Source organism: Henckelia pumila, chromosome 4 (genome assembly GCF_033568475.1).
Source record: "Henckelia pumila isolate YLH828 chromosome 4, ASM3356847v2, whole genome shotgun sequence".
Lineage (NCBI taxonomy): Eukaryota > Viridiplantae > Streptophyta > Magnoliopsida > Lamiales > Gesneriaceae > Henckelia > Henckelia pumila.
Genome location: NC_133123.1, coordinates 28451891 through 28465443, shown reverse-complemented (window position 1 = coordinate 28465443; position 13553 = coordinate 28451891). Strand labels below are relative to the sequence as shown.

Genomic DNA, 13553 nt, shown 5'->3' with positions numbered 1-13553 from the left:
GTGTGTCCATGAATCGGTCCTAGAACTTGAATTTTACATATTTCTCTGTCTTTGCCAAACAATGCCTTTGTGTACAAGGTTTTTGTTCAACAAATTGTTAATAGAACCCTTTCTTTGTTTCTTTCTTTTTTTAAAATTTTTTTTTTTATGGGCAACACCTAGTCATTAGTGATCATTAAGATAAGCTTTGTGTGATAGTCTCGAGCGAAAACGTATTGACAGATACATTGTACTCATAAATATTTAGCATTGCACTCACCTACTTCACCAATTTAAATACATCGTGAAGACAACATAAACACCCGTATTTCTGAGCAGATTATTAACTAATATCGGTGATTAAAATATCTAAGTTTTTTCCCCAAAAATACAAAACATATTTTGATCGAGAATTTGCATATCGGTCATTAAAATATCTATGTTATACCTTAGTATTTCTCCTATTTTTATGGTTGAAACTTGAAATCCATTTATCAAAATGCAACATAATGGAGTGTGATTCTGGTTCGAAATGAAAAATATCAAAAAGAGGCCAAACACACCTTAATTTGCAACCATGATTCCACATTATATATTTAGTGTTAAAATAAGGGGTATAATCCGAAATCACATGCAATAGTATCTTTGATAATGACGTTTTAGTTAAAATAATGCAGCCAAGTAAACATTATTATGAGTATAATTTAGTTTCTATATGCAAGTAAACATTAATTTGAGCATTATATATTCAACAGTTCACGTTTCTTCCTCTCTCTCTTTGTCACAACAGAGATTATCGCTGGCTACCCATGTTCCCACTTCAAAATCTCTACTTATAAATTAAGAAAATTACTTATACATTCAACTTTCACGCACAAAAGGTGTGATTTTCTTGGTTTTGAACATCCAATGTTTGGGAACCATGAAGAAAGTAGCCATTTGGCCTCATCATCATCCTTTGCTCCACAAGACTACCATGGTACTTAATTTGTGGCAATACTTTGGTCACTGAAAACCAAATTTCATGGCTAATTCTTGTCGAAATTTGTCTGCAGGTGTGGCGCAGTTCATGATGAGGACATCGGTCTCGTATCCGGGGATGGATCGGGCCGAGGAGTTGATGCAGCCGGAGGATGATATGTCGGACGACGAATCGCTGTCGCTCGGAGAGATTAAGAAGAGGAGGCTGAGCCTAGACCAGGTGAAGGCCCTGGAGAAGAGCTTCGAGTCGAGAAACAAACTAGAGCCCGAGAGGAAAATGCAGCTCGCTCGGGCTCTGGGGCTGAAGCCCAGGCAGATCGCTATATGGTTTCAAAACAGGAGGGCCCGACTGAAAACCAAGCAACTGGAGAAGGATTACAATATCTTGAAGAAACAGTTTGAGGCCATTAAAGCAGAGAATCATGACCTGAAATCCCAGAACAAGAAACTTCAGGCTCAGGTTTCATTTATCATTGCAAATGTTTTGGCCTTGGTTTCAAAATTTTCTGGGACATAAAACCAGGAGGATCATGATCCCTTTTCTTGAAATGAACAAGTTTTAAAATTTTAATCTTGCTACCCAAATCCAAATGAGGGAGACTTACAAATTATGACTGTTGGGTTACAATTGTTTTTTTTTTTTTTTTATTGTTCATGCATAATGGTTGGAGTATATATTTGCAGCTGTTGGCTCTCAAAAGTGGAGACTCGATGGGGCCAGGTCCTGCAAACCTCAACAAAGACAATGAGAAATCTTGGGGCCATGGAAGTGACAACAGTTTTGATCATGTCAACCTTAATGCGACACCAAAAGACAGCACATTATATCCTTGTACAGGCAACCAAAACGCAGTCGTTTTGCCTTCGTCGAGTGTGGTACCTCCTTCTGGTAGCTTGACACAAGTACTGCTCCACAGCATGTCAAGGCAAGATCATCATCATCATCATCATCTCTCCGGCCCGGCCGCAACTCCGAATGAAGGTTTTTGCAATGTTTTTGGTAACATAGACGAGAACCCGGAATTTTGGCCTTGGCCTGAACAACAAAACCTATTGCATTAAATCGAACACAAAATGGGCAAGTTGTATGTTCATGGATTATACACCAAAATGTTATATATGCACTTTTTTTTTGTTTTTCGTTTTTTTCATATAGAAGAAATCAATAATATTATACCGTTTTAATTTTGCTTTCTTGATGTATATATACATGTGTGTTTTTTTCAGAGAGTAATGATATATATATTCTGGAATACTTAATTTGCAAAATAAGATTAAAAAAATGATTTTTGTATCATATGATGATCATTATTTATTCGTTTGTTAGAAAAGATCCATGTTACTTTTGCAAATAGACAAATGCTTCCGCCGTTGATTTCTGATGGTCTACTCTGGCGTGGGCCATAGTTTGTATACAAAAACATGTTTCTCTTTCTTGCATTCTGTACTTCCCATTTGTCTCCAATCACATTTCTTTCATTAAAAAAAAACAAAAACAAAAACAAAATTATAAAAGAAAGTTATAACTAGAAGAAATCATAAACATATTCTATGTCAAATGATCAAACACAGTGAAACAATTGTTTAAATAATACCACCAGTCAAGCTTAGGACTTAACACGAGCATTCAAATACCATCACATCAAACAAATACTCACATCAAGCAAGTTAGAAGCCAAGCCTAGAACCCCGAGCGTTCGGAATCACGTGATGAAGATCAAGTTATCCTCCATGATTCATTTCTCGACGATGAACTCTTGTATCTCGATCCCAGTATGCCGAGCACCTCCCTGCACTCTCACCAAAATTTCGTCGCCTACTTTGAGTGAGGTCACTGGGAATGAAGTACACCGATGCCCCTCTGCCGCGACATCTATTATCATGGAATTAAAAACAAATTGCATTCGAGAATACGGTGTTGAATGAGATTCAATTACCTTCAGGGGAGGCGACTAGAGCAACCGTTTCGGCATTTTGTAGAAGAATGCTGTAAGTTTGGTTATCCTGATCTCCCAGCATATACCCCCAAGATGTCTGTTAGCCAATACTCAATAAAAAAAACCTTTTCAAATTCATGCAGGACCAAATATTTGTTCCTACTCCAAAAGCTATAGTGCAGGCAATTATTATCAGTTATCACACAGAATATTGCAGGCAATTATTGCTCCAATTTGCATAATCACAATTTATGGGAGTCGGACATGTAAATATGGCTCTTGTACTAATTGTAGATTCAGGTGTTTGCTACTGGAGAAAAACCGTCGCTTTGGTATAAGAGGAACTCGGATATTCTAAACTACATAGCATCCCAAAAACATGTACTCATCATTTTGTAATGACTCACATTGACAACAACATGGGACACTAAAGGCGGTTATTGCCCCCAATGAACTAGACAAGAGACAACGCGCCTGCAACTTAAGAGCGCCTTGGCATATACAGACCTTGGCCTCAATGAGGATTAATTGTCTAGTTTCAATCTTTACACGACCAACAATTGCTGTTCGCTGCAATCCCGATTGATCAACAACAATAACCTCTTTTCCTGATTTTAACTCGGACAGGTAGCTAGTCTTCCCCCCTGGAACGGCAACATATGCATGTACCGGACCCTGTACCATTCAAAATTTGAGCGTGCTTGATTGTTTCCTGATAGAAAGTAGTATATTGCACTAGCCAAGCGTAGATTACAGAAATAAATAAATTTTCTGAATTCACTACAACTCACAGCATTGACTCGGAAAGGTCTGCTGGAAATGTAATTTGACTCTAAGCATTCTGAATGAACAAGGAAAAGCCCTCTCGCAAATGACCCGACCTTAAGCAGAAACACACAATTAATGATTAACGTTTGTGATTCATGAGATATGTCAAAAATAGGATTTTGAAACCAAGGCGTAAAAGTAAGCGTAAGTAAAACCAGAAGGCCTTCACCAGGTTTCATAATACTGCAGAGATCTACGCAGACACGGTCACCCATCCCAGCCATTTGAACCTTAGTTACCCTGGCTTTGGTTAATTCCAAAAGGCTACCCTCCTCGTCCCTCCTGTCGAGATAGTCCTGATAATATGTACATCATAAGGTCCACATGCCGCAGCTTTATATAGTGAGCATTATCATTATTATGTATAAGTTTATTACCTTCAGCTGAAAGATGGATCCAACATCCTCGGTTTTCAAAACTACACCCCCCAAACCATGCTGCAGTGCCTACTATATAGATATATTAGGTTAAAAAGTTGTAGAGCCAAGCAAAAGTAACACAATGGTTCAGAACAAGATGCTACCTCGAGGAAAATTTGAGCTTCAGAATATGAGTTTGAGATGGCAAAGACTGTTTTTCGAGTACCATGAATTGTGGCAACGATATTCTCTGCAGGTATCACCTAGTAGACATATGTAAGACAAATAGCGCAACCAACACCACGGTTAAAAGACATGCTGATAAGAAGCGACGACGGGGACTACTAAGTTCCCATTCAAACATTGTCCATTCTGAGCGCGTGGCACAGTTTTGGACAGCCCTACACTAACAGCAGAGGCTGGTTGTGTAGCACCAAGATGAAATTATTTCCACGCTCAAAAAATACAAGAAATTGCTAGCTTACTTGCCAATTCAGGAGATTAACAACAGCATGTTCTGATTCTTCATTCAATGACTGCAGCTTCTCCAGTTCATGAGGTGAAGAGATTTCAATGTAAGTAGCCACTTTCCTGTGCTCACCATCAAAGAGATTTCCATCTTCAATGAAAAGAGGACAAATTACTGCAATAGCTGCAACAATGTAATAAATGGATTTATCTTCAATGTTCAATTGTGTATATAAATGTCAAGAAAACCATAATATTTAAAAATTACGCTTTTGACTAATTCATTTTAACAAAATTTCAGCCAAGGACGGCGTATTCTCACAGGACCATTCAGCGGCGAGTTCACGGCGGTGAGAATGAAAGATGAAAGTATTCCAGCCCCTCTCTACGGCGGCGGTCATAGCTTCTTTCTTCTCCGTCCATATCCACACTTGCTTCTTTCCCGGGTAACCGGCACGCATTGCTTTGGCAGAGAAAAAGTGGTTCAGAAATCGGGTTTCCTTCTTATTCCTATTGCGGTGAAGGGAGACATCGATCAATCTGCAACCTCCCCGTTTGCCTACGTTACACAATATTCATAATAAACAAAGAAATCGACAGAGGAACAGAATTTTCACATACTCCCACGTTGAATTTGCCAAAGAATTGCAATTTCGAACAAAAGAAGGGGGAAAAGATTTGACCTTTGATGGGGATTTGGAGGCGAGGAGCTGAATGCAACACTGCAGCCATTTCAGTCTCATCCGACGGCAGCTCTGGCTTCAGTGACGCTTCACTTCCTCGAGATTTTCTTGGGTTTTATTTTATTTTTTTTAATAATAATATACGAAAAAAATATTATTATTTACCAATATCTTATAATATTTTTTAAAAAAATTATAATAAAGTGACTTCTTTTTAATTACAATTCCCTAGTTTTAAATCCATGATTTGGAATTAGGATTATAATAATTTCTTTGTATTAAAAAACTTCACAAAAACCTAATTATCAATATTCGGTAAAGTTATTTTTTTATTTCCTGTTGATAAATTTTATATTTTTTCACATGTTCAAAAATATTTTTTTGTTCTTGACAAAAGATATCTATGCATTAAAATATTAGTAATAAACAGTTATTTAAAAATTGAATATAAAAATATTTGGATTTTAATTAGAAACTCGGTGTATGATGTTTATAAAACTTTAACCGCTATTTGACGAAAATAATTAAAATAAAAAAATCAGATTTTTAATTAATCAATCGAATTTTCAAATTAAATTAATTACTCCATCCCTAATTTTGATAGTATTATTATAAGGGCAAATTATTTTAAACTCCCCACTACCAAACTTCTCTTTAACTTAATTTTCTACCCACCTCTTTCTTTATTTTCACTCCCTAGTGGCCCCCATATTTGAATTAAAATATAATTAAAACTAATCTTTTGTACGTGGCTTTGTTATACCTATCGAACCAGTCCCGGCCATGCAAGACTATTAGTTACGTAAGGTTTTCAGCCGATATACTCCAGATTAGGGTCCAACATGCTTTCGTAAGATGAATTAAATTTAAATACCTTTTTGACCATAATGTCGTCGGGTCATACCTGGCGAGTTTTACGAAGTGCTCCTCACACTCCAACCACGCAGTCGCAACAGATGGTTTCTGCACAAGCTCCTTCAACGACACCCAGCACAGCCTTAATTCGTTTTCTACTTTAAGGCGTATGGTATATAAATTTAATTATAAAATATGAACATGAAAGAACGGAGATTTAGGAAATTTATTCAGACATAATATTATTACATAAATCAACTCCTTTGAAGAGGAGAAGACAACTTGTTTAGCTACTCATAGTAGCCTTGTTCTTGAAATATATAAAAGAAATCTTAATACAAAGAGAGAGAAATATTACAATAATTTATTTGTAAGAAAACTGAAGGGAATGATCGATATTTTCAGCTTCCTCAAATGCCTGTATTTATAGCCGTAGTTTCACTCGTTTCACCGAGAAACTTCAGGGAATCTCACAGCTGTCTTGTATTTCTTTATGCCATTATTGATGACATCTTTTACTAGTAAAGGAGGCAGTTGTCTTGAATTTTTTATGCCATTATTGATGGTATCTTTTACTAGTGGAGGAATCACATGTCTGTCATTTTCTTTTGGATTTATTCTCCTCACATACTTGCTTTATTGTTGTCGGGACATTTTTTGATTTTGAAGTAGGCCCCTGTGAAAACGCATCTTCGGTGGTCCTTGTCTACCTTTGCTTGTCTCGGAAAAATCTTTTCGATTCGTTCGGGGTCTAAAGGTTTTTCCAAATTCTGGCTCCTTCTGATTTGGGCATTCTGAGCAGATATTCTCTGAACATCGTCCAATATGAGTCATGTTACAGAATTTTCGGCGAGTTTCTTTACTCCCCGGCAGCTTGTTGTTCCACAAAAGATTTCTCTTCTTTTCGAAGAGTTCTTCCGCAAATGCTGTAGTTTTTCCTGTCATTGTGTTTAACAGGAACGATTCATTCACATAATTCTAATAAAATTTGAATGGAAACTTGACTTTATCCATCTCAGTAAGACAGATCCAAATACCCCATGCCCTTCTGGTTGAGATCTCATTTTCCCCGAAAGTGGACACCAAGAGTATTTCTTCAGTTTTAGGATCTTTGATAAATTTATGACTGTTTATATCAGGTCTCCTCAGCTTGATAAAATGAAAGGGTTCGTGTGATCCTTTCACTATTGGTTCTGGAGCTGCACTGAAAAAGTATAACTCAAGCACATCTCCTCTAGCCAAATGATCATTATTTGCCCATGTTTCTTGGACTGATCCATTTTGGTAACTGTGATATCTCCGGAAAGCTTGGTGATGTTGTATAAACTGAGGCCAAAGCCCCAAATTCATACCAGAGTTTTACATCTTTAGGATTGACATTGTTTTTTAGCCAAACCCTTTGATATATTCCTGCAACATCAACCCTGCAAGTGTTCGGGTTGATTTCACTCCTTGTATTCAATTTCTCCCACCTTTGTTGATAAACCTGGAATGGAGAAATAATAGATGGATTAGTATCAATCTTAGATTTGCTCTTGCCAGTGTTGGGCCTAAGATTGATCTCTTTCTCTTTTACCCCAGAGGCGGAGGGTTGACTTGATGAGTTATCCTCATCAATTGTTGTTTCATCCAGATCATCAAAGGCTGATGATAGATTAGCACTTGTTTCTTGAGTTTTAGATTCCTCAACATCTTGTTTCACAACCGGTGGTTGTATTTCTTGTTCTTGTAAAACCAATGGTTTTAGCATATCTTGTTTATGAGAAACCAATGGTTTCTCTATAGCCTTCATAATTGGCCCTTGAATAGCAGCCCATAGTTGTGTTTGAGCTTGCATACATCCTGTAATTCGATTAGATACTTTGATCCGATCAGCTTGTTATAACCTACCGGCCATTTCAGCATTAATGGCTAACTGGTTGAACTCGTTTTGAAGCAACCTAAGGTGTTCCCTGAGATGCCTCTGCATTTTCATGATGGAATCCACGTCACTGTCTTCCATCTCTTGTTAAGAAATCTGCAAGAATATTTTCATGAGATTTAATAATAACAATATCAAAAATATAATTTTGACATAAAGCTTGCCATCTTAATAACCTAGCTTTCTCAGGTTTAGATTCAATCTTATTTTTTAGGAAAGCTTTTACCTGGGTGTTATCAACCTTCAGAGTGAATTTTTTAGCAAGTAAAAATAATGGCCATTTTTCAAAAGCCCTTTTAACTGCATAAAATTCATTCTCGTTGATATGTCATCTAATGGCCTCAGATTCTGAAAAAAGACCACTACAGTATCTGCATGATATTTCCCCATCTGGAGTGATCTTGGTAAGGACTGCTGCCCACCAATCGTCACTGGCATCCGTAAATAATACCAGATCATCTTCATCTACGGGTATAGCCATTTTTGGGAGATTCTTACATATCTCTTTTAATTGGTTTACCCTTTTCGTATGGTCATCGGTCCATATAAACCTAGCATCCTTTTTTAACAAAGGACTGAACACCTTTCTGTACATTGCTAGATTGTTAATGAACATTCCTGCAAAATTAACTACTCCAAGAAAACTCTGGAGTTGTTTTACATCTTTGAGTTTATCTGGAAAATTCTTTACATTTTCCACAATATGGGGTTGTAGAATTATTCCAGTTTCATCAATCTCAATACCGAGGAATTCAATTTTCTTCGTTGCTATGACTGCTTTCTTTTCAGATAAAACCAGTCCTTCTTGTTTACAAATTTTAGAGAAAATCTCTAAGTGTTTAACGTGTTCGTCTATATTTTTTGATGCTATAAGAATATCATCAATATAAACAAACATAAAGTTGAAATAATATTTAAAAAGGTTATCCATCTTTCTTTGAAATATCCGGGGTGCATTTGCTAATCTCATAGGCATAACTTCCCAAATATAGTGTCCTTGTGGAGTAGAGAAGGCTGTGAATTTTTTACTTCCTTCTTCCATTCGAATCTGGTAAAATCCAGACTTACAATCAAATTTTGAGAACACTCTAGCATTTCGTACACATCTAATTAGGTGTTCTCTACTCGGTATGAAGTATCCATCAAAATCCAGGATTTTATTAATACATTGGTAGTTAATAACTAGCCTGGGTTTTCCTCTTTTTATTTCATCATGATTTCTAACCAGAAAACCGGGGCTGCTATATGGTGAAACTCCTTCTTTGATTAAACCAAGGTCCAAATGTTCCTTGATAATCATTCTTATATCCCTTTGATCTGTTATGTTCATCGGGATAGGCTTATATCTGACGAATTCATACTCTTTCCCTTCCTTTAGAGTAAGATTGGCTTTGAGTTGATTTCTATCCCACCATGCCAAAGGATGCTCGTTGTAACTTTCTTTGAGCCTCTTTTTGACATCTTCAAGGGATATTTTATTCTATAACTCTATATCTCTGTGATTTAGAGTTACCTTGAGAAGCTCCATATCCTCTGTTTGGAGTTCTTGTTCTGTTGTTATTTTCAACATGGTTTCTCCAAACCTTCTTGGATCTTTCATTTTTGGGTGAAAAAGTTGTCATTTATCACCACACTGGCTGCGAAATATTATCGACAATTATCGATAAAAATCAACCTTGAGTCTTTGAACGATAATATTATGGTCACAAATTGTAGTGAACATAAGTCTTCTTGACTCATTGTCTTGTGTGTACTTCTTAAACATTTGTAAGAAGTTATTTCCCTTACAGGATATCAGCTCCTGTATCATGAAAATAGATTGGTGGTATTTTTACCTTGTAACAAGGTGTTTGACCTGCACCTCCCATAAGGATCTCTTCTTGTTTTATTCCTTTGCAAAGAATTAAAATTCTTCGAGAGAAATCTCGTCCAGCAATTTTTGGCAATTCCTCTTCACATTCTTCAGGGAAGACTCCTCTTTTTGCTTTACAAATTCCTGCTCCCGAGTCAATATAAGCTGCAAAATACTCAGCCTTATATTGTTCATATAACATCTCTATCGGAATGTATATGGAGAGAGGACTTGTTGTTATTTTTAAAGGGATTACTAAATGGCCCCGCCATTTTTAACAGACCGTGTTGTAACTCAGTAATTCGATTACTCCTTTCTACTTCTTCAATGCGTTATAGTAAATCATGTTTATGACTTACTAATTTTAACTGTTGCTTCTTCCTCTGTCTGTGAACAGAGTTCTCGAATCTGATTAAGGGATTGTCCCTTATCCAATTCTCTTGGTTTTCCATTTCGTAGAATTCTTATTGAATCCTCCAAGTCTTTTCTTTTGCCATGAACTCTATTCCTTTTTCAAGGCGTTTCCATGGTTTATGGTCCTCCAGAAATTCTAGACCAAGAATGAGTTGATCCATTTCTTTTCCTGGAATTTCCCAGATTTGAACTTCCAATTATCTAATATTTATCACTCCTTGGTAAGTTCCTTTTTTCTGTTGTTCCAAATAGTAAATCTAGTTACAAGGGAACAAGTTCCGATGACTTGTAATTTCGAATACTATTTTCACTTCTTTCCATCATTCTGGAGATCTAAGTTTTCCTATTATAAAAAACTCTTTTTCTTCTGGTGGAATTTCTTAAATAGGATATTTGTCCCATCTCCTGCTTGTCATTCTGTCTCCTTGGAAAGATAACCTTCGGGGTTCTATTCTAAGGTCTCTGTATAGAACCGGTCTGTCTTGAATTTGAATGTCTGTTTCCTGAATTAAAGGAAACTTGATTCTTTCCGGGTATATTGCTTGAGCAACTTTTCCAAAGATCTCTGGAATTTCAATGAACTCATTTCTAATAAATAATTCAGAATGGTGAGTATTAGAAAGAGCATATGAAATTTGATACGCAATAGAATATGGCCTATTACCTTCCTTCATTAGTTTTTTTTTCCTTGAAGTTTTGATGCAAAGTCAAGGCTCGACTAAAATCTCTATCAGCTAAATTGTAGGCTATTCTTAGATAAATAACTCCCACAATTTTTTCTGCACATAAATTTCCCGAGATAGTTCCTAGAACCGCATCTTGTATATTCTCCATTCTTTTATCGCATACTACGATATCTATGGGTGAATCTATTCCCTCTTTAAAAATAGCCTTGATCATAATTTGGATTGCTCCAATATGAATTCAAGACATTGTCTTTGCTACTTCTGCTTTTAATTTCTGTAATTATTCTCGAATTTCTTCAAAGGGAATTAACTGCATTTCAATTTGATTACTGGTTAATTCCATAGGGATAGCCATTTCCCTTCTGGATACCTTATAAATCAAATTATGTCTTCTTTGTCTTAGCCCTAAGTTTCCTAAGACTCTTTCAACTTGTCCTGCCAAAAATCATTGGTACTTCTGTAATGTTGGATTTTCTCTCATAATCCTTTGGACCATATTATGAGATATCGTGGTTTGACTAAAGAAACCAGCCAAACTTTCATGTGTTTCATGGCGAAACACTTCCTCTTTACTCTGATTCTGATTCTGATTCATCTTCAGAAGCTTCTCGACTAAACAATATCTCTTCTTCGTATATGCTTTCATCTGAGGGGATATCCTCAAATTGATATACTTGGACTAGATCTTGAAAGAAGACCGCATCATACATATCTGGTGTTGCTTCAAAGAGTTTAACTCCTTTTTTCTCGTTTTCTGGACAATTTGTAGATATATGTCCTCTTGCTCCACATGTCCAGCAGTTGCAATCCTTGAAACTTTCACTTGCTCTTGTATGAGTTCTTCTGAAAGTTCTTCTTGATGGTGTTCTTCCTCTGCTTTTTGATGAGCCTGTTGCTGGGGATGTTCTTGTAGGTCCACTTTTTCTACCTGATCTATAGGATCTGACCTTTTGTTTGGACCAAAATGTTCTTGGTTTCCAATAACTTTTCATTCTTTTATTATAGGGATTATTTCTGAATTTTTTTCTTTTAAATCCCTGTGATTTGTTTCCAATGATCGTTGGAATATCATTTTCTCTACAACACAAAGGTGTACGCTTATCAATACCCCTTATTTTCTTGTAGTTCTTCTGTAATGCTGCCATAAGGCACCATTCTGCTAATTTTCCTTTCAAAAAGGAGGCACGTCTTGCCAATGTATCAAGATTGCCTGTAACATATTCTTTAATCAGCATTTCTCTCTAGGGACTTGGCATTTTTGCAAAAAATAGCTGAATAGCTATATTTTCCTCGACCCCCGAATTTCATCTGTATTTAGTGAATAACATAATGTATTCATCAACTAAGCAGATATCATGTAACTCGAGGCTATAAAGAGCTTGAGTATATCTTCTCTTTTTCTCTGTATTTTGATTATTGAAATAGTCTACCCCTATGAATTGTGCTTTAAATAGGGTGGTCATTCTTTCTCCAATCTCTCTGAGGGATTCTCCTGCTAAGATTGATTCCTTAGTTTCTTGCATAGTCATCTCCCATGCGATCTTAACAAATCCCATTAGACTCATTTCTAGAATTTTAATGAATTCTTCTTTATTGAGATCTAATGTCACTGTTGCTATTCTTATAGCTGGCGTCCAATCATCTATAAGATCTTCTCTGTTTTTAAAGTCCAGAACATCAAGGTTTAACATAACCCCGTAAGGATGTATTGGATCTAAAACAGTTTTTTCGTAAGGAGTTTGATGGAGTAGGATTTTACTCCTTCTCGATCTGGTTCCTGCTAGATGTGAATTTTCTCCAACCTGGAACTCACTATGTGGTTCTTCTGTTTTAACCACATATCTTGGGGGATTCCCTATGGGTTGTTCACCCTCAGAAAAATTCAATTTTAGGTTTACTACTTTGAGATTCGCAAAAGAATCCGCAAGATCTTGTAGATCCTCGAGATTTAATCTTTCTAAAGTAGTCATCAGATAGTGTTTTTTTCTGATACTGCTTTTATAAGATTAATCATCATTTCATCATTGGTTAAAGGTTTTTGAACCATTTTGGTTTTATCTTTCTGATGTAACAAAGGTTCGGTACCAAATGAGAGTGGTAACCTTCCTCCTGTATTTCATTTTCTAGAACCCGAAGTGTGTTCTAGATTTATGATTTTATTTTGAAGATCCTTTAGGTTTCCAAGAATTTCTTCTTGTTTCTTAAGGATTTCTTCAATTTGCCGAGCTATTTCATACAGCTGATTGCTGTAATATTGTACCGTCTTTTGAATTTCTCTAAGATTTCCGGAGAGTTTAGAGGAATCTGGGGTAATATCTAAAAATTAAGAGTTAGAAATCATTTTTCTTTATCTCTTCAAAATTAAGAGCATTAATCACAAGCTGTTGTAAGTAATCTATTGTGAATAGATTAACTTGTTTATAGGATTTCATATGAATAAAATCCTCTTGATTCAAACCTTTGTTTGAAGTCATCTTTTAAAAAAAAATCTTCTTCTCAACAAAGAAAAGCATGAATTAACGAATAATATTATGTCTGAATAATTAACCTAAGGCTCTGATACCATTTTTACGGATAATTCTTTGTACCA

At 36.1% G+C, this 13553-nt stretch overlaps 2 protein-coding genes across 14 annotated transcripts; one reads left to right on the top strand and one right to left on the bottom strand.

Moving 5' to 3' along the window:
• The first annotated feature begins 784 nt into the window (after positions 1–784).
• Positions 785–2022, top strand: LOC140860739 (homeobox-leucine zipper protein HAT7-like). Its single transcript, XM_073263743.1, has 3 exons — positions 785–958; positions 1035–1420; positions 1645–2022. The coding sequence occupies exons 1-3, from the start codon at positions 889–891 to the stop codon at positions 2020–2022; spliced, it is 834 nt and encodes a 277-aa protein (XP_073119844.1). The 5' UTR covers positions 785–888.
• Positions 1860–5348, bottom strand: LOC140860150 (uncharacterized). Of its 13 annotated transcripts, none has more exons than XR_012143606.1 (10): positions 5236–5348; positions 4875–5111; positions 4570–4736; positions 4249–4347; positions 4103–4171; positions 3689–4021; positions 3405–3572; positions 2898–2994; positions 2619–2833; positions 1860–1996 (listed from the first exon to the last, which is right to left on the bottom strand). XR_012143606.1 is itself a non-coding variant. In XM_073262987.1 (10 exons), exons 1-10 carry the CDS (start codon positions 5282–5284, stop codon positions 2697–2699), a joined length of 1254 nt encoding a protein of 417 aa, XP_073119088.1. In that variant the 5' UTR covers positions 5285–5348; the 3' UTR covers positions 2488–2696. The 13 variants fall into 13 exon arrangements, 6 of the variants coding, with proteins under 6 accessions (XP_073119088.1, XP_073119089.1, XP_073119085.1 ...); XR_012143608.1 differs by having other exon boundaries at positions 2619–2750; XR_012143609.1 differs by lacking the exon at positions 1860–1996 and adding an exon at positions 2282–2433 and having other exon boundaries at positions 2619–2750.
• Between the last annotated feature and the right edge of the window lie 8205 nt (positions 5349–13553).

Excerpts from the sequence above, each read along its gene's own strand:
- LOC140860739 (XM_073263743.1), top strand. The coding sequence starts at position 889 with ATGTTTGGGAACCATGAAGAAAGTAGCCATTTGGCCTCATCATCATCC. Across the intron at positions 959-1,034 it reads TGCTCCACAAGACTACCATG|GTGTGGCGCAGTTCATGATG; the intron begins GTACTTAATTTG and ends ATTTGTCTGCAG. Across the intron at positions 1,421-1,644 it reads ACAAGAAACTTCAGGCTCAG|CTGTTGGCTCTCAAAAGTGG; the intron begins GTTTCATTTATC and ends ATATATTTGCAG.
- LOC140860150 (XM_073262984.1), bottom strand. The coding sequence starts at position 5,284 with ATGGCTGCAGTGTTGCATTCAGCTCCTCGCCTCCAAATCCCCATCAAA. Across the intron at positions 5,112-5,235 it reads CCTCCAAATCCCCATCAAAG|GCAAACGGGGAGGTTGCAGA; the intron begins GTCAAATCTTTT and ends TGTGTAACGTAG. Across the intron at positions 3,573-3,688 it reads GACCTTTCCGAGTCAATGCT|GGTCCGGTACATGCATATGT; the intron begins GTGAGTTGTAGT and ends TGAATGGTACAG.